Below are 20,282 nucleotides of genomic sequence, written 5' to 3'. Positions count from 1 at the left end.
CGTTTGAGCTGATGACTGGACGCAGGATGGTGCTTCCCCAGCATCTGCTCTACAGAACCCCAGAGCAGACTGATCAATGCTTCCACAACTCATGAGTATGTTGAGAATCTAAGAAAACACCTCAACATGCTTTTGCCTATGCTCAGCGAAATCTAGAGAGATCTGCAGACAGCATGGAGACCCACTATGACTAAAAGACTACCAGGAAAGAATACAATGTAGGAGACCGGTTCTACTTATACAATTTCCAAAGGAACCAGGCCAAACAGTGCAATTTTTTGACTACCTGAAGGGGTCCTTTTGAAATTGTAGACAAAATCTCACCAGTCGCCTACAAAATACACATCCCCCGAGGCAGCTTGGCAGAAGGGGAAGATAAGTGGGTCCATATTAATCACCTAAAGTGTTGCCATCCTAGGCACACTCTACAGCAACTGGAGGAGTCTTCTGGAATCCCAGAGGGGGCCACTCCAGCTCCATAAAATTCCATATATCGTCTATAAAATACAATCATAAATATGTGTCCTGATTTATCAAAATGTATGTGTCCGCCCCACTACATTAATAGTGGTGGGGAAATGTCTACACATATGTTTTTTTCTTTGTCATCTTAGGATAACCTATAGTTCATTGGAAACCATGGAGACTAACCAAGGAGGACTAACCGGGGACCGGGTGGAAAGATCCGAGGGGCCCGGAGTATCGCTCCATACTCACATCAGGACTGGCGAGGAGAACCGATCGATCCACCCCTGATGGAGGAAAAGATGATGAACTTTGTCATTTGTAGAATCAGAAGAGATGAAACTGACATCCCAGTCTTGCGAATTCCCATTGATGGACGATCAACGCCAAATCGCAAAAGGGGGGCTTGTGGGATGTTTCAACCCACTAGTCCAGGCCCTGCAACATTCCTGTGCGCTGCTTGCATCAGGAACATCAGAATGGCCGCCAGAAAGCATTTTGGAAAATCATCTGAAAAATAGGCCACCATCCACTTTTGCCTATGTCAGTGGTAACACAAGAGATCACTGCCAAAACCCATCATTTGGATTCCCACAGAGCAAAATGATTGCAAAAGGAACACAGAGCTGTGTGAAAATCTGTTTTTCTTGGTTGTCAAATTTGCAAAAATCATGGCTCACAAACCACCCAAAAGTCCCAACATCCTTGATGGGTGTTAAACATCATTCTACTTCAAGAATCCACATAAATACAATGTCCACATTGTCCGCATTTCCTTGAACCATACAAAGTATTCTCTGCTACATTATTCTTCCTATTCCTACTCCTAATTGATTAAAGAGATTGTTGATATTGTAATATTACCCATTGCTGATCATTGTTCATATTCATAAGTGTGATATTCAGATATTATTCATATTCATAAAAGTGTAATCTATATATCGTTCAATTCTTCAAATAAATCTTTTAACTTTGCAAAACAACCTTCTCTTAATTAATTTCTTCAACCTTCTCCTTGGTTCAGTGAGACCGGGGGGATTCAAAGAGAGGGGCGTTATATAAGGGTACATCATCCAGAATTAAAAGAACCTTTGACATAAAAATATATAAATAAGGGTTTCCATTGGACATCCTATACTAGGCATTGACTTAGTTGGAGTGCTGGGTTGAAACCGCTTACAGTAACAAGGGTGTTCAGGATGTCCTGAGTTTTGGTGGCAAAGTGTGTGGCCAGTGCATTGCACAGGGTCTGGGAAGGAAGAGGGGAAGAGGAGACTGCAGAAGGGCTGGCTATCTCCCTGAAGATTTTGAAAAGGTCAGCAGTGTTATTGGATGGACCAGATACCTGTACCTGAACATGGGCCCTTTTCATGGCACGGATCGGAGTCTGTATTGATGTGTCAGTTTGTGCAATGTGCAATGCTAGCAGCCCATATACAACAAGAGTATATGGTCAACATAATATGATAAGGCACAAAAAGGATTCTTTTCAGTCATAGGTAAGAATCCATCAATTATTTGTTAATTGGAGAACTGTCCAAACTGAGAGGAAAAGCACTGCATTGATGGGTCTTACATTGTTTCTGTTTTCGTTTAAAGACAAATACAGAGATATTAAAAATATGTCTCTGTTAGGAGTGTGATTGTAAAGAAATGTTATGTTACCTTTGTAAAGTGACAATTGCAACATGAAAAACAAAATCACTTTTAAGGGCTGCAATGGTGAACAAAACCAGCAACAGGGACAGGACAGCCAAACGGCATTCCATCCGCCAGCCAAAGCAACAGTAATAGAAAGGGAGATGTCCTACTTTCCCATGAGAAAAGCTTCAACACTGGCTTTTGAAGCTCATCATAAAACATATGACTTTGCCTGGAGTTGGTTGTCAGGATGCAGGTCTGGGTAATACAATCACATGCTCCCAGCTGCCACAGAGCCTAGCCAAATGCCTTATAAATACATTGAATTCATTCTGAGAATTCAACTCCTATCAAGTAATCTCAAGTAATCAAATCCCCACATCAGCCAGGAGAAGGAAATGTTACACCTGTGGAGACTGGGTGTCTGACACAAAGGAGGCAGAGCTATATAAACAAGAGCTATGAGGAACAAAACCTTAAAGGTCATTGCATCATGGCAACCATAATTCTCAGCATTCATAAATGTCCCAGATCTCACATGCAAAGGAATTAACATTATATGACACCAGATGTTCTGTGTTTTCATCCAGAGGAACTGGAGACACCACTTAATAGTGGGTAAATTAGAAAGAACAAAAGCCTTTTGAATTTTACATTGGGAACCACATTTCCACTTGTAACTCTTGAATATACAGTCTTAGAGAATTAATTCTATAAAAAAATATATTCAATGTGGCACTTTCTATCAGCTGAATATAAAACAACATATTTTGTACGTTTATTAAATTATGTAAATCAGGGGAATGTGGATTTTTTTTGCACAGAAACACCAAACGCCAATGATCCACACATCCCAAGCTGTGAACAGAATGTTTACATAAATGTGTCAGAAAGAAAAAGAACATCCTCAACCTCCCCAACCCATGTTCTGCCAAGATGAAAGTTGCAGTATTTGATTTTTCTAGGTGAGAGCAATTTGATGAACTGATTGGTAACATGTTATGATAAAAGCACTTATAGAGTGCAACGTTTGCCCAGAGGCATAATGGCGCTACTTCAGTATGAACGGTCGAACATACTAGTAACTAACATCTAAGTGTATTTAAAAAGAAATCATCACATGACAGGAATATAATGTTTTAGAACGTTGCATGGGAGGGAAATGGGTTTAGAAGTTACTCCCATCAGACTGCCTTCTTCATTAATATGCCCAATGCTTATGAAGAGGATGGTTAAGCGTGATGTTTGTTTCGGAACCCTGCCCAATCACATAAACTGACCAATTAGACTATAGAAATGATACCCACCTATAAAGAGAGTGGTCTCTGCTCTATAAAAGTACAAACCCATACATTCCGGACACACTCAATGGCTGGCTGATGGAGGGGAAGAAAGAGAGAAAGAAGAATAGATGACAGCAGAAAGGAGAAGGGAATAGATTGCTGTCTTTTGGACCCATTTTTGGATTACCAGCAGCACACTGTAAGAGAGGCCTAAATGGTGTTTAAGACCCAGTCCTTCTTCGGTAGAAACAAAAACAGACATGTCCAAAAAAGAAAGAAGGGAACCAGACTTTAGGGGGATGCTAATCCTATCTTGCTGATTGATGCCCACATATTCCTAGAGGGGGAGTTCAACCACCTGCTCTGTGAGACAGCCAAAAGAAATTCCAATCTAAGTATAATATTAAGGGTAAATATTTCGGAAGTGAGTGATACTCTAACAGGGAATACCTTCAATCAAAGCTCTTGTTATTAGTTGAAGTACTGAGGGGCAGCCATGTAAATTGACTAGACATACTGAGAAATTAATACATATTTAGGTATTCTTGGGTGCATAACTAGAAAAGTAATGAAAATGTAAGTCATTGTCATGTTACATCAACAGAGTTATGTTACTGGCGCTGTATTATTCAAGACAAAAGAAGGAAAGGGGTCTTAAATGGTACTCATTTCCCATCTGTAAATTGCTCATTAAAAATTACACATTTACACAGTACTGCAATAGAAGCACCATTGAAGGGAATCTAGTGAAGAGACCTTTTAGACAGTGTTCAATTTAAAAGCGATTTGCATGCAGGAATGTCAAGTAGCAGGTATTTCAATTCAGTTGAAATACCTGAATTGAGAACACTTTTTGAAATTCTGACATGTACATTGATTAAGGGAGAAGTTATCTATTTTCAATAAAGGGGAAATAGTGAGACTTGCATAGGCAGGGAAATTCTGATTCAATTTAGTTTTATCGTATGGAAGCTTTATCCTGAGTCCTCATTGATTTTTAAAGGGCTCAGGGTACACCAAATGCATAGATGATGATGTGTGTGTTTACAAAACACTATTCAAGAAAATGTGTCATAGAAACGTAATGCTATCAATGTTTTGATCATTCTTCATTGAAGTTGGCATTTAATAGATGCATGTGTTTATATTTAAATTGATTCATTTTATTTCTATTTACTAATAAATAGACCTTCTGTGCAATCCTTTGTGTTTCTTGTCCCAAATGGGGGGCTGGGGGGCAGGCTGTAGGGAATCAATATTGTAAAATTGGGTGTCCCAGGTTTATAATAAGAACTTTAGTAAACTAAAGAAAATTGTGCACACTTGATTAGGGTTCGGTTTAAGATTCCCCCAACACAGTTTTCACCCGATTAAAACATCCTGCAAAAAATTGCCCTCCCTATGTCCCATGCTAAACCAGCTGAAAAAGATTGGGATATGTGCAATACAAAGAGGAAGCTTGCCAGTGACATAATTTGGGGGACGTCAGGAGTTGCAAATGTGACCCCTGATGTTTCCCTGGCTACCCCTGTGGTCTCCCTTGCTACCCCTAAAAAAAAGAAGAAAAAAAGATTTTTCTTTTCATTTTTTTTTGTTTTTTTGTTGCATTGAAGCTCCTGGGATGTGGCCAGTACCATGTGGCTCTTTGTTTCTGGAGTGGCTGGAATTTATGTTGAGGTCTCCCAAAAACAAAAAAAAACATGGGGGTTCCTCAAGTGTGACGTTAAATAAGAAGAGTAGAATAACATATTTTGTCTTTCTGGAATTCTATACAATAATTGCTAGACTCATTAAAGGGGTGAAAGGTCATGTTCTATCGCTTCCCATGTCACTTCGGGGTGGGGTCAAATGACATCACGTCCTGTGATGTCATCAGATATCAAGGGTCATGTGATGTCACTTCCGCTACCCCTGGCATTTTGGTGAAATGAGGTCCCTGAAGCTTGCAACTCATTTGAAAATTAGCAAAACAGTTTCTGAGTGCACAGGATCAGCAATTTTGTCAGAGCTTGGGGTATTGTTAACTATGTAAACTGGCGCTAAATGTCTGGAATGCTTCCGTTAAGAGTTCCTTTAGTCCACCCTGTTTAGTGTGCATGTGTGTGTGTGCGTGTGTGTGTGTGTGTGTGGTGGATATATATATATATATATATATATATATATATATATATATATATATATATATATATATATATATACTTCCTTTCTGCGTAGGTCACCAGCAAAATGGTCTAATAGTGCTATAGTTTATATTATGTTATGTTATGTTATGTTATGTTATGTTATGTTATGTTATGTTATGTTATGTTATGTTGTGCCACTGTAATGGTCTAAGAGTGTCTCGCTTTGCCAGGAAGTAGGCATTTATTTTCTCCCCAAGAACGACCAAACCTGAGTCAGAGGAGAGAAGAAGGGTGGGGATAATAAAAAGTGTTTGAAAAGGGGGTGCATTATTTGGCTGACATTTGGAGGGTTATAGAGCCAGGAATCGTATCCTATGCCTATATACCACTCTCACATATGAGCATAAATGACTTATTGTTGAATTACAGTTCTAATATCTGGCTCCTACTCTTCAAGACCATGAATGGGTGATTGTTCACCCCAATCCAGTGTAATGCTCTCTGGATGTACCAATGCAGAATCTCCCCTGCCCCATATGAGTTTATCATGTGAAAAACATGTTAGACATATTTTGTTTTCAATTTTACAAACGTATTCTGAAACCTAATTTTCCATTCACTATTTTCATACAGAAAATGTTGTGACATTAATTAGTGTGCAATAGCAATCCACCTTAAGATTGCTGATGATCCAGTTTTCACTTCTTCAAGGCTGGGGTCTGCAACCTCCACCACTACTGGAGTTCTGGACTACTACTCCCACGATACCTCATTACCAATGATGTTCGCTGGTGCCTAACAGCAGTTGACTCCCAAAACATCTGGAAAGTCAAAGGTTGCAGAACCCTCCTCTGGAGGAATCCAATGAAATGTGTGATACTGCGTGTCTTCCACTTTAATTGATGTTGTTTTTAGAACAATGCCTATTGTTTAGATTAATTTGTAGCAGTCAGACGGTGGACATACGCCCCCAAATAAGGTTATCTCAAAGAAAAGGCTAATTGAAATGATCTGGTATGTATTTGTGAATTGTTGTACCTGAAAATATTTCTTCTGCAAATGTTGAAATCCTATATCATATGGTGAGATATGCAAAAAGATCCATAATCCTAAGGACATACAAATAGGTTAATTGAACATGGCATGCAAAGTATGACATACCTTCTCTGTATTTGATAAGGCAATGCCCTGGACGCCAGTTTCCACATTAAGGTCTGTAAAAGGTAACTTTCGGGCTTTAGCAGAGTGTAAGAAACAATCAGGGCACTGGCAGTTGTCTCTCAGCCAAACATAAGGATAGAAACTCTCACTGTCATCTTCCCACTGGATGCGAAGGAACCTCTTGGCATCCAAGGCCTCTGCTTTCTGGATCCCAAAACTGAGGTTGAAAGAATTAGTTGGTTGAGTGGCGCCAGCAGTGTGCTGCAAGCGAGTCCCTGATAGAGGGTGGCCCAAAGGATGAAATTTGGCTTTTCGAACTCTGAGAAGTCGTCGTGCAAAATGGTGATGGTTTTTAATTTTCAGTAGGTTTTTCACCACAGCGGTCCACATTTTGCCTTTTCTTTCAAAGTCTAATTAAGCAAAAATGCTATTCTGTCACTGAAAGTTCACCTAAAGAATTAAAATAACACATTAGACATAAAACAGCACACGAAATAAGGTATATCACATCATGTATCTAACTTAGAAAGCACATTTAAAATCTGAAAACATGCATACATTTAGCAAAGTTTGTCAGCCTTAGATCCAAATTTTGTATGAGAACCGCAACCAGTTTTCAAGACTACATCCATCAAATATGTTTCACTTAAAGTAAATGTACTCAATGTATCATATTTTTCTTTTAATTATTATTTTATTGTTTAAAGTGCGAACGTAGCTCGAGAGCAGCAGAGCGCTGTACGGAGTGTGGGAAGTGCAGCACTGTGAGGTATGTGTGTCGGCATGTGCGTCCATTGGAATTAGTCCTTGTTCTGGTGTTGTTGAAAGAGACATTTTTTGAGATATTTGTGAAATTGGAGAATTGTGGGGGCATTCCGAGCTGACACCGAGATCGAGTTCCAGAGGGTGGGTGCATGACAAGAGTAGGATTGTTTGCGAGTCATCTCTTTGCAGACGAGTTTAGATTCAAGCAGGTTGATCAATTTGCTGCGTGAGGAGCATGTGCCATCAGATATGTGGACCTAAGCCGCCAGGTACGCTTGTGTGCTACTTGTGACTGCTTTGTAGATGATAAATGAAGTCTTGAACTGCATCCTGGCTTGGAGTGGAAGCCAATGTAGTTTGTGTAGTATGGGGGTTATTTGGTCAAATATCCATGCTCCCGTAATAAGACATGCTGCAACATGGAGGACTAATTTTAGCGAAGCCAAGTGAGCAGCCGGGAGCCCGGTCAGGAGAGTGTTTCCCCCATTGATGTGCCAGACCACAAGGGCCTGCACTGCGGTCTCGAAGTCCTGTGGCAGGATGAAGGGATTGATTTTTTTCAAAGGATAGAGATTGGAGGATGGCTATATTGGGATCTTTGAGAAGAGTGCCCAGAGGCTCCATGTAAAGGTTAAAAAGGATTGGTGAGAAGATGAAGCCTTGGGGGACTCCGCAGGAAAACTGGAGTCAGAAAGAATGCAACATGTTCATCTGGATAGCCTTTTGTCTGGCGGCAAGGTAGGAGGTAAACCAATTCAGGACAGTGCCAGAGAATCCCATCCTGTCAGCAAGGAGGGAAAGAAGGGTGCAGTGGTTGATGGTGTTGGATGGAGGCGACGGGTCAAGGAGGATGAGGAGACATGAGTCGCCTTTATCCATGATTTCGAGAAGAATCATCCACTACCAGAATGGTATCTTTCTGCTACACTTTGTGGGGTAACGCTGACTGATAGTCATCTAGGAGGTGGAGTGGTTTGATTCATTTCGGTAGTTGTGTAGAAACTACTTTTTCCAAGACTTTTGTCAATTCACAAGAGGTTTATAATGGGCCTGTACTTGGCCATGTTTTATGGTTGTTTTTTTCCAGAGGTCATATGAGACCAGTCTTGAGTGTCTCTGGGAATGATCGATCTGCAAGGGAGGCATTGATGATGCTGAGGAGCCATATGCCAATCTCACACTCCCCCTCTTACCTGTTCTACCATCTCTTTCTCTCTCTGTAATTCTATCACCCTATGTTACATTCTACGTTTCTATTTCCTTCCATGTGGGTTGGTGTCACATTGTGTCAGGTGCACCATTGCAAAGCCACAGTGGCAATTGCTGATAGCTGTGTGACCAGAGGGGGAGTAGGAGGTATGGGGTAATATCTTGAGGGAAGGGGTATGTTTTCTAGAAAATGGCAGTTATAGAAAAAGGAAATTATTTAATTCTATTAATATTATAAACTTCCCTTCTTTAAAACTGTACAGTGTTCTTTTCTAATTATCAATTCAAGTACATATTTTAGTCATGATACAAAAGTTATACTTGTCTTTCTGAGCAAAGCACATTAGGGAAACCTAGAAAAACCATCTAAATTATTTATCTTTACAATATGTAAAGTTGGGTACACTCCTGTTGTGCTCTGTCGAAATATCCTTTTGAGAAATGGGAAGGCGATAACACCAGTGAAAGTACCTGGCTGCTTTGCATTAAAACAAAGAGCATTTTGGGAATATAAGAATGACCACATATCTTCATGTTTGAGAAAAAAAAATCTGTCACTCTTTTGGGGGTCCAAGAGTTAAACTGAGAGATTGTTTCTTTTTCCCACATGGAATTGTAAGTACATGCTCAGTTTACACAGCACAGACATTTATGATAACGGTCTAAATATAAGGGCAAGCACACACCCATGCTGATTTATAGTGCATATCCTGTTTTTGAAAATGTACTTCCGTGGACATTTTCTACAATCCTGTTACTGCTGCTATTTCTCAAATCATACATTTTTTAACTAGTAAAGTGCATATGTGAGCCAAGGGATACTTCTATAAATGTCCCAATACGCAGGTCCTGGGTACTGGAGTGTGTTTAATCTATGCATGAAGGGCTAGCATGGGTTTTGCAGTTATAACACTAAAGGATCCACCTCAACGCAGTGTAACTGTATCCAGAAAAAGCACTACAAAACAAATTCCTTTGACTTTTGTATGGTGTAAATAATTTTGGAATGAATGCAAGTAGACCCACTAAGGCAGAGGGGGACATGTAAAGAGGAAAGCAGACAGGGTAGTAGCAGGGTTTAAGAGTGTTCGATGAATTAAAACAGATGAAAACAAATGTGAATAGAGGATAGCACAGGGGCAACGCGCTGGTTTTGGAAGCAAGACCACGCAGAGCAACAGAGTTTCAAATCCCGGATCCACGCTTAGAAACCAAACTCAGGTATGGTATTAGGTGCATTATAAAAAGCCAATTAAATAAATGTGAAGATTAATGACAAAGAGCCAGGGAGGATGTGTTGATGAATGATTATGAGGATAGAGGAATGAGAAAGGGTATGGTTCTGGAGCGATGAATGAACAATTCTGAAGATGAATGAAAGATTATGGGAACATAACAGTGTCAGTTGGTAGATATCAGCAGTAAAATGCATAAGTGTAATATGGATAAATGGACTACTGAATAAGCATGTAGGGATGGATAAAGTGAAGATGGGCAAATTATTGAGAATGTGAAAACGGGTGAATGATTGAGTGTGAGGACAGTAGTGTGAAGCCCACTGCAAGGCTGTGTCACATCACCCCACTGTTAACCATGCAGAGTGCAGGAAATTTAAGCATGTGTTATACAGCGCGCAAGGGTATGAGAGTAACACTGCCTATGCTAACAAATCAAATGCTGAGAGCATGACAGGATGTGTTTCTATCTTTCAGAAGCATCTGCTGCCGCTGTTGCCACAGTTTAGATTTGTGTGGAGCAGGGTGAGGGTGATGGAAGTGCCTCAGCTGCTCATTCTATTGGCACCCCTGTTCTAGGTTGTATGTAGTTGACACATATTCTACCCAAAAAGTGGGACCTACAGCTGGTGCTAGGGAGGAAGGGTGGCTCTTGAGGGGCCATACAATGTACAATTGTTTCACCAGGGGTACATATAAAATAACCCAATATGTGTCAGGTCACAAACAGTACACAGAAGCATTTTACGATAGTTTCCTGATGAATGTCACTGCAATGTACAACACCATTGTCATTATAAATCACGTTCATGTTGCACTTACATAATGGTAGCACTGTAAATCATATTCATGATGCTGTGAAGATACAATTAACTAAAGTAATTGAACTAAAGCATGAGACGTTGAACAGCTGCACAGCTTCTTTCAAGTGTGCTGTTTAAGAAATGATTGTATGGAAAAATATTGCACCAACAAAGCAAGCAGATAGGTGCCAGCTCACGTATTGGACAGAACTTAACATGAGACATGGAAGCCGCCTCAATTTAAAGCAAGAGCTGCTGGTATAATTAATCACTTAGTTCATGAATTTTTCTTTGCAGTTACCAATTAAATGGGTGCACCTTCGCGATGCAGCTATTTACTTGCTATCATAAGAGACAGAACCCGATAAATTATGTAGAATTTTCCAAATGTGACATTACCTAATTTGAAGGCAAGAACGCGCCCTAAGACCACGCACTTGGTTCTGAAGAGTTCAGGCCCCTGTACAGGTCAGAACATTAATACTTCATCACAGGAATACATATGTGAGGAACGCTGATAAGCACAGAAGAAAACTTAGTTTACTTTACTGAAATATAATGAAGGGTAGTTCAATCAGGAATGCAACCCATCTTTCATTTTATAAGATCAATTTTAAAAGTTAATGTGCAAAGTGTTCCAAATGGAGCACATGAGTAGTTAATCATGAGGAAAGTAAAGATGACTTATCTTTTAAATGTACATTTCTTTTTTACATTTTTATAGTGCATTGGTTAATTAAAAAAACTTTAAGCACATGCATTACAAAAAAGTGAATATATAAATACAGTTACAATACACTACATATTCAGATAAAAACAAAACAAAACATATGAGAAAAACCCTATCACTAAATTGCATATTGGAAATACACAGTACAATAGATAATGATAAAAACACAAAAATCTTTAAAATCCAAATAGCAGCAAGTTTTAGATCCAATAAAAACCCACTCTAATAGAGATAGGGCCTCATTATGACTCTGGCGGTAGCCGTGCTGGAGTCAGGAATTTTCCGGCGCCCAGGAATGGGCAATGGGCGGACCCAGCAATTGGCCATTCTCGGGCGCCAGAAAATATTAGTCCCATTCTCATTTGAGTCCCATTGGACTCAATAGGAATGGGGAGGCCGGATGCACCGGCACCATTCATGAATAGTGCTGGTGCAACCATCGAGGTCTGCGCATGGGTGCCGTTCAGCCCACCAGGTCAGACCTGACGGGCTGAAAGGCACCAGCTCGCAGAACTTGTAGTTTGCCGGTCTGGAAACAATGATACCGGCAAGTTTACCAGTACCGTAGTTTCTGGACCGTCAAATTTATAATGAGGCCCATAGTCTCTCAGTAAAATGCAATGTTCAAAATCTATTCTAATATTCGCAAAGCCTTTTTCCAAATATAAAACGCAGAGGCTGTTATTACAATTGATTCAGCACAATTAAAACCTCTGCAGAAGGAATTGTAAGACTGCAAACAATAGCCAGCATGTGTTGCAGCAGATGTCAACGGTACATGAGACCCTCCTCTGCTGATTACAAAGCCGGGGAGAGACGCTTGTCTCTGTGGTACCAAATTTGACTCCAAAGAGAAAGAAAGCTAAGTGGTTCATCATAGCTGGTGAGTCGAGGGGAGAGTCGATAAGAAACCAAACTTTGTTGAATGAAAAGTAGGAAACTAATTTGAACTGTGAAAGGCTTAAAGAGCAGTAGAGAAGGAGCTAAGTACACCCACCTCAACCATTTTGCCCATATTGCCTATGAGCTGGAAACCAGAGTGTGGGACTTGTGCTGTACCAGTGAAAATACTGAAGAGAATCCTGGAAGCAAGGTTCCCATTTAGGAAGCCATACTTGCACACGAGACAGTATGATGGCCATTCAAATGAAATCCCGGAAGAAGCAGGATCAATGGATGGCAAAGAAAAATGGTGACGTCACCATCATTGTCACACAGGGCCAAGCTGACATACATGGAAAAGATGCAGAGACAAGAGAATGCAGATATTTTATAAGGCATCAAGAAAGTACCAAGGATAAGTGGCTTCTTGGGATCAAGATGAAGAAGTGTATGCTGCAGAAACGATGAAGATATCAAGTCATTTTACACGTGTACATATACAAAAAAACACAAGCAGATGAAGTATTCTTGAGGCTAGCTTTATAGTGAATAGATTGCGGCATGCGCCAACATATACATATAGATATAGAAGTGAGTAAAGAATGGATGTTTCCACAACGAGTTATAGAAGATCTGGACCACAGAAGGAAGACCTTGTTTTTAGTGTGTCGCAGTTAAAAAAGCAATGAAATTACAGAAGCAGATCTCAGAAAGGTGAGACTGGATGCGCCAAGAAGCCAACGTCTTATCAGGCTGGAGTGAGCAGACTTTGGATACAAATTGTGTAAAAGAACGAAACTCTTGTTCAGAAGACATGGACAAAAACAAGGAAGACATCAGAGGTCTATTAGAAAATATTATTTTAAATACCCTAGGGCTCAATTTTGTGATCTTCAGTCACATGGAAGGATGAAGTTGAGTGAACACGATGGTCACACCTATTCATGAGGGCAGAGCGTGCCTTCACTCCCCTGAATTCTCCAGAGCAAATAACACTCCCAAGGACCAGTTCAAAACCTTTATTGACAGCAGACCACTGAGGTGACGATAGATGAATATGCTAATTGGTGGGAAGCTATGGTGGGAAGCTATGGTTTAAGACTAGCTCACAAGCACCTGGAAGTCCAATCTGTGTGCTGCTAATGTAGGTTGAAAAGTACTGACAGAGGTTAGAGTGCCAACCAATAGTAGGGGGCCACGTGATTATGGGTCCTATAGTTATGTAGCCAATGGGACGTTGTGTATTTAGTGACGTTCATAGTGACCTGTTTTAGGGGAGGGCTTAGTTGCCCCACCTGATGTTAAGAAACCTATAATTTTTCTTCACTCTTATAGGCGAGTATGGATCATATACTTAGAAGTTCCTTAAGAGCCTATCACAATTGCCACTAGGTTTATGTAATTTGCTACGTAGGATGGCCTTTGTAAAACGTAGGTTGACATCATCAATGACGATTTTTTGCTATAAAAGAGTGCTTTTTTTAAAGATGCATGGAGAGATATTACGCTGAGACATCCGTTGATGTCCGTTGTACTCCCTGTTTTAGATAATTGATATTGAAAAAGTTATCCTTTTGCCATCTACCTGAGTATTTTCGATTATTGATGTTTGAGTAACTTCTGCATCCCCATCCACCTCAAGGGCAATGCTATCTCATCTTAAAAAGCTGGAAGACTCCAGTTCAGAGCTATTGATGAAAAAGGGGGAAAACCAGCAAAAGAGGAGTCCGGCACCATGTGGGTGCTCATGCAGGAAACTCTGGGCAATTACCCAATGGTAGAAACTACCGTAACTAAAAGGCCTTGTGAAAAGGCGAAAAGAGGTCAAAGTGGTCATACAGGGGTCTTGTAAAATCCTCTGTAAAGTTGAAAGTCTTTGGCTGACAGATGATTGTGAAGCTAAGGGAAATGAGTCCCACTTGGTGAATGTAGCGCATGAACAGTGTGTTGCAAAGGTTGGCAAGAGTGAACCCAGCGGAGGCATGCTAACAAAAAGGGATGAATCCTGAAGTCCCATGAACAGTGTGTTGACAAGAGTGAACCCGACCGAGGGATGTCCACAGTGAATTGTTTGAAAAGACATTAGGATTTGTGAATGCAAGGAGTATTGTAAGACCACAGGAAGTTGATTGTTCCCTTTTGGCATTTGGAGCCAAACCTGGAAGTGGGAGATCCAGAAAGAAAGGCCTGAGCCTGATCGAGGGAAGCCTAGGGTTCTGAACTCGACCCAAAGAGATCCAGGGGTGAAAAGTCAAAAAAACTAAGTTCATTTGGAAAAAAACGTTTTGTTTGTTTTGTTGTTGAATACATCAGGCCCTCGAAGGCAAGAGACTTTATTGAAAAGAGACTTACCATTGAAGAACCTGATAGCTGATATGGAACTGTCGGCTTGTGGTGGGAACACTGCTTTGCCACCAGGGGCAGGGCCTACTCGAATAGTGAGAACCAATTCTTCATCACCTCAAGCCCCTTCCTGATTTGATACAGCTCCTACAAGAAGACCCACTTTTTGTTCATCTGCAGGATCGTGCACTTTCATGCACAACTGTACTGTTTAGAATAAGGCTCCCCACTTCTTAGGGCTGGATTCAAAAGTTATGGAATGAACTCTGAAGAATTACCTAATGCCATTTGTGTACTTACCTAACCCTCTCTTCACAGGTTGTGGTTATATCTTGTAACTGAATTGCATTAGGAAATGTGTTGTATATATATTGTATAGTTTAAGGATTTGTGTGATACCTGTTTTCTTATTGCCAAAGTTACTTGATTCTATTTGGTCTGGTCGTTAATAAATGTATAGATATTTTTCATATACACTTGTTTAAGAGTATTTTGTGGTTTGTTGCTGGGTGTGCTCATTGTGGGCTTCCGATCACTCTCACCCCTGCTGAGATTTAGTCATGACCACCTACCAAGATACCTAGATTGGTGTGACTTGTACAGAAGGTTTCCGTGTTTCACTAAGCCGAAGGTGGCCTCCTAAACTTCTGCCCACCAGGTCAGAGTTTAGAAATCCACCTTAACAGTTAGGCGCTTCTCCATCCTGCATTTACAGTTTAATAAAAATATGTGAACTGTGATCAGTTGTATCTATCTTTACTGTTGCCACCATGAGTTCCTTACAGGGGGTAGGGAAGGTGGTCGTAACAGGTGAAGTCGAACTTTGGCAGGAGGAGGTAACAGGAAGGAAGAAGTGGAAGTAGAGTGCAAACACCAGAGAAGGAGACACGGCAAAATAAAGTAGGAAGGATAGAAGGAGGACAGTCTCAAGAAGAGGAGGTAAACCTCAGTGGTGAGAGGGGTGAATGGACATCAGGGCTCAGGAGTGAAACACACGCAATCATAGCAGAGGAAAAAAGCAGTATGCAGGAGGTCAGAAGAAACCAGAGAAGAGCAAGGAGCAAAGGAGAGAGGGAAGATTACCAGGGCCCAGTAATCCAAAGTAGGAAGGTTCCAGCAGGCCCACACAGTCTTCGGTAGGCACGGACACCAGGCGGAGCAACAAGACTGGGGCAGGAAGTTAACGCTAGGGATAACCAGAGAGAAGGGTCAGGTTCCAAAAAGCATCCACTCCAGGCAGAGTACCAGAGATCGATCTATCTATCTATCTATCTATCTATCTATCTATCTATCTATCTATCTATCTATCTATCTATCTTTATTATTCTCTGTCTTTCTCTCTTGACATCATTCAACAAAGTCTTTGAACTATCCCACACATTCACAAACAGTTGGCAAGTTTTCAACTTTGGAATGCGATCCCCAGAAACTCACAGTTAGTTTCCACCAAAGTGTGGGTTTCATTTCCCTTAAACCTGCAATGCATGGAGGGGAGGTGAAGAAACCTTTTTTTTTAATCTCTATGGACTGGACAATTGCACCACAGGCCTAAAGGCCTATCTTTGTTTGTTTGTGAAGTTTTCCATTTAAGTTGACTGGGTCCAGGCATGTATTAAAAATTATAGACGGACAATACTTAGTCTTTGCGTTCTTCTTGAATCCATGTATCCACTATGTGATCTACCAATTTTATATGCACACATTTGCTGCATAGATGACACACAGCTATAGTTGAAGATGTCTTCCATCCTAAAGTTCAACACTTCCATGACTGAATTCCTACTACTGACCAACAACACTGAACACAATGACATCTAGACCTGACTATCTGCTATGGACCTCGATGGCTAAACATCTCAGCTGGCCAGCTGCTCCAAGACCCTTGACAGACACCTGTCCTTCAAAGAGAAAACAGCAAGGCAGAAACAAAACGGCTTGGTACCAACTTTCTCACCTGCCAAAAATCAAGCCCTTCATCCCAGAAAACAACTTCATATCTGCCGTCCAAGAATTGGTCAGCCGACCGTCATCATACTGCAGTGGCAACTGCACTGGCTCCTGCTGAAAGCCTGTACCATCTTGAAAATCTGCTGCATCATCTACAAGGCTGTCACCCTGAAGTCCCCAAGCTATCTCACGGATAAACTCACTATCTCCAGAGGCCAATGATCCACAAAAAGTAAAGACATGTGCAGACTGGAGGTCTGCCAGTGCAGGAAGGAAAGAACCAGAAGACATGCCTTGTCTAACACATTGGCCGACACACCCTCCACTCCCCACACTACCCGAGACTGGGTGATCTGCTCCCCACTGTTTTCTCCACTGGTTGGTCTCAGAACGCCTAGTGCCAAATTCACCCGCCGTCCCCTCTGGTCTTACCCCCACTCTCTTGGTTTGCTGCTGCCCTCACCATGTTCATTCCCTCCGATTGTTAAGTGCTCTGTTGCTTCCCGAATGCTAAGACTGCACTGAATAAATACCCCAATAATAATTACCCCTAACCAACATGATTTTGTTAAGTATACTATCATCTATGACAACCTCAAATAAAAACCTTTTCGGACTTTTACATTTTTCAGTATATTCCTCTTTTTACAAGGCTCAAATACTCAAACATGCTTTTTATTTTCAAATCACAGCTTTTCTTGACCTCATTTGTTCCTTCCATATTTTCAGTCTGGATTTTATTCTGTACAGGCGTAACTCTTCTCTATGTCAATAATCATCTTACTTCTTTGCATCAGTAAAAGCTATTTCTCTTAGCTTGTGCAAAGATGTTGAAGCTTTTGACATGATAGGCCAGGATATGCTTTTCTAACATTCTCTATCATTCCTTGTTGGAGTCTTAATGTTCAGTCTCAGGAGGATATCTCAGGGGCAAGGCGCTCACCCTGGAAGCAAGACGACCTGGAGCAACACAGATCCCCGCGTCTGCCTGCATTACATCTATCCTGTGTTTGCGTTAACATTTTATTTCTGCACAAGATATTCATTATGGCATTGTAAGCAAGGATCTGTTTTGAATGTATGTGTCTCCAAAATCAACTATTATCTGTATTTTCGGTCTATCGCACTGATTCCAAGCAGACAATTCACAGATTTGTATGTTTTACCCCAGCTTTTGATAGTTTTATCTCTGTCTTCCTGACATAAACCTGTGCATGTTCTCTCATTCTCAAAAATGCAATCAAAACAAAATTGTTTATGGCATATAAGTATGCTATGAAGCACATGCAGGTACAGGCATCATGATATTTTAAAAAATAATATCCTTATAACCTTTGAAGTTATAAACCTGCATTTCTTGTTCTTTTACAACCTGCCTTAATTCCTTCTTCCAACCTCTGTTTGAACTATATCTTTCATTACATATTTTGCCACTTCTGTTTTATTTCCAATTGCTTTCAATTGAAGTATATATTCTGGTTTGCATGCTATGTTTAGTTTATAGTTGCATTCATGGTCTCCCTCTCTCTCGCTTATCTTTCTATTCTAATTCAACTATATTTCCTCTCATGTTCATGTTGTTTTTATTTTGAAGTCCTCCTGGTTTAGCCCCGGTGGCATTGTGCTTGATATAATTTTACATCTATGGCACAGATGAGTCAGATAGTGGATCCCGAGCTTAAGTTACAAAATGTTAGGTAAAGCTTAAACAGATATTGCCATCTCACAATCCCCCGTTATTGTCATGAACCACCTAAGTGGCCGATAGTACAGAGACATTTGCAGCTTGCATTGAGCGATTGCCAAACAAGTACATCCAGTATCCAGTCAAAACATCTGAAACATAAAAGAGTGATACATTTCAGAGTGGAGCAAAACACAGAAAAACACTGCGACCATTAATTAAATAAATAAAGAGTAGTGGGGTAAAGGAGTCAAAATCAGTCGGCATAGGTTTGGGGTGGTGTTTTAAGGGTTAAAAAAAGGGAGGGCTTGGGGTATTTTTCAGTATTTATTCCACGATGAAAAGTAGCACTCTGTAATTGTGGTTGGTAAGATCACATATAACCGTACAGTCTTATAGTCCAAAAGCCTGCTACTAAAGAAAATCACATCTCTCTCGGAAGTCAACACCCTCGTCTCATCCAGTTTAACTAACACTTCCTTTAGGACGTGAAAATAGGAGCTTAACAGAGGGCACTCATCAAAGCCTACAAGTCCTTATAGAGGTCAGTTATTTAGTTGACTGTCCAGGATTATTTGCTAGAAGTTAAATATGGGTGTGCATCTCTTTACAAGGCCCCTCAAATCCAAGGTGAATTATAGATGACCGTCACATAATTATGGGTCTTATTAGTGTCTGACATAACAGTTGATTAGGTCTTTGTGTGAAGATGCTGTACATTTCCACTACCTACTTGGCAGCCAGAGCAGACAGCAAATGTCTCCCTCAGCTGGCACTTACAGCACTTACTGATTACGTTTGCACTAGTGAGCACCTGAAAGACGTGAGAGATTTGCCAGGTGGTATTTTAATATTGCAATAAAAAAAGTAGAATCTTCCATATATGGTGTGCTGGTTTCATGCATGCATGCTAGGACATGGTTTACCAACCTTGAAACAGTGACACATGCTCCCTTTGAACCAATTTAGAATCGTCCATCGAGTGTGCAGAATTCTGGCATATTATCGGCAACACCAGTTAGAAAAATTAGCCTATTTTCACTTTTTCAAATACAAAGTCATGAGGACTTCGGCAGGCCCTCATTCATCAATGATCTCATCAGCGGAATGGAATAGCATCTATCATGGTGACAGAGTTTTGACCTCTATACCAACAAACATTGTAGAGGAGAGTTAGGTTTCAGGAAATGGTACCAATGTACTGGAAAAGGCACGTTAAATAGCTTAACTCCCCATGTTAAGCATCTGGACTATCTCATCATGTTCACAGTAACTTACCATAGCTGGCATCATGCAACGCTTGTTGTTGGCAGGCTTAGTATTGCAAGTGCTGATTTCATCCAACAATCACCCTGCAGACTTGAACTATGATATAAGCTTAAAAATGAAATTAACCACAATTGTATCTGACTACGTCAAAACTTCTCATGACACCTTTTTTAAATGTTGGAAATCAAAGGTACAGGAGTTTCTACACTATGCAGACATTTCACATGAGTTACTTCTAATCAATCCTGAGAGCGCCAAAACAAAATTGTGGGAAAGTGACTGGATCAAGACAAGGGAACAATGTCTAAAATATAAAGATTTCAGCCAAAATCCCTTTCCATTAAAGTGATATGGGATAACAGAAGCCTACTTAAAGAAGTCACCCAACACCCAACATTGTGTAGGACTCATGTGCTTTAGATTTAACTTAGGGCGAAGTAAAGAAATTATAGCAAGATCGTATCCACTAAAGCAAGTTTATTAATTGTGTCGGTATTGTAACAGAATGAATGAAACTCTGAAACATATTATGGTAGAATGTACCGCACTAACAACGCAGAAAATCATGCATTTTAAGAGCCATTTTGAATCTTACATTGAGGTAGATGCTCAAACGTTATGGGAAAGTATTTTCCACACATAATCTAAAGCATTAAGATATGCAGTTGTACATTTTTTAAAGGCGTTGAAATTGGAATATCATGATGCAATAGAATACCAATTGAGACTAACACGACGGATA

The 20,282-nt window shown here is 40.4% G+C and overlaps 1 protein-coding gene across 1 annotated transcript in view; it reads right to left on the bottom strand.

Moving 5' to 3' along the window:
• The window catches only part of BBOX1 (gamma-butyrobetaine hydroxylase 1), a 552,973-nt gene that overhangs the window by 463,835 nt on the left and 68,856 nt on the right, over positions 1–20,282 (bottom strand). The window contains exon 2 of the mRNA XM_069623505.1: positions 6,674–7,123. Within this exon, the coding sequence (XP_069479606.1) occupies positions 6,674–7,063 (390 nt within the window). The 5' untranslated portion in view covers positions 7,064–7,123. The remainder of the gene's footprint in view (positions 1–6,673; positions 7,124–20,282) is intronic.

Source organism: Ambystoma mexicanum, chromosome 11 (genome assembly GCF_040938575.1).
Source record: "Ambystoma mexicanum isolate Mex_15411 chromosome 11, UKY_AmexF1_1, whole genome shotgun sequence".
Classification (NCBI taxonomy): Eukaryota; Metazoa; Chordata; class Amphibia; order Caudata; family Ambystomatidae; genus Ambystoma; species Ambystoma mexicanum.
The sequence above is the reverse complement of the archived record's forward strand: the minus strand, read 5'-3'. Positions and strand labels throughout refer to the sequence as shown.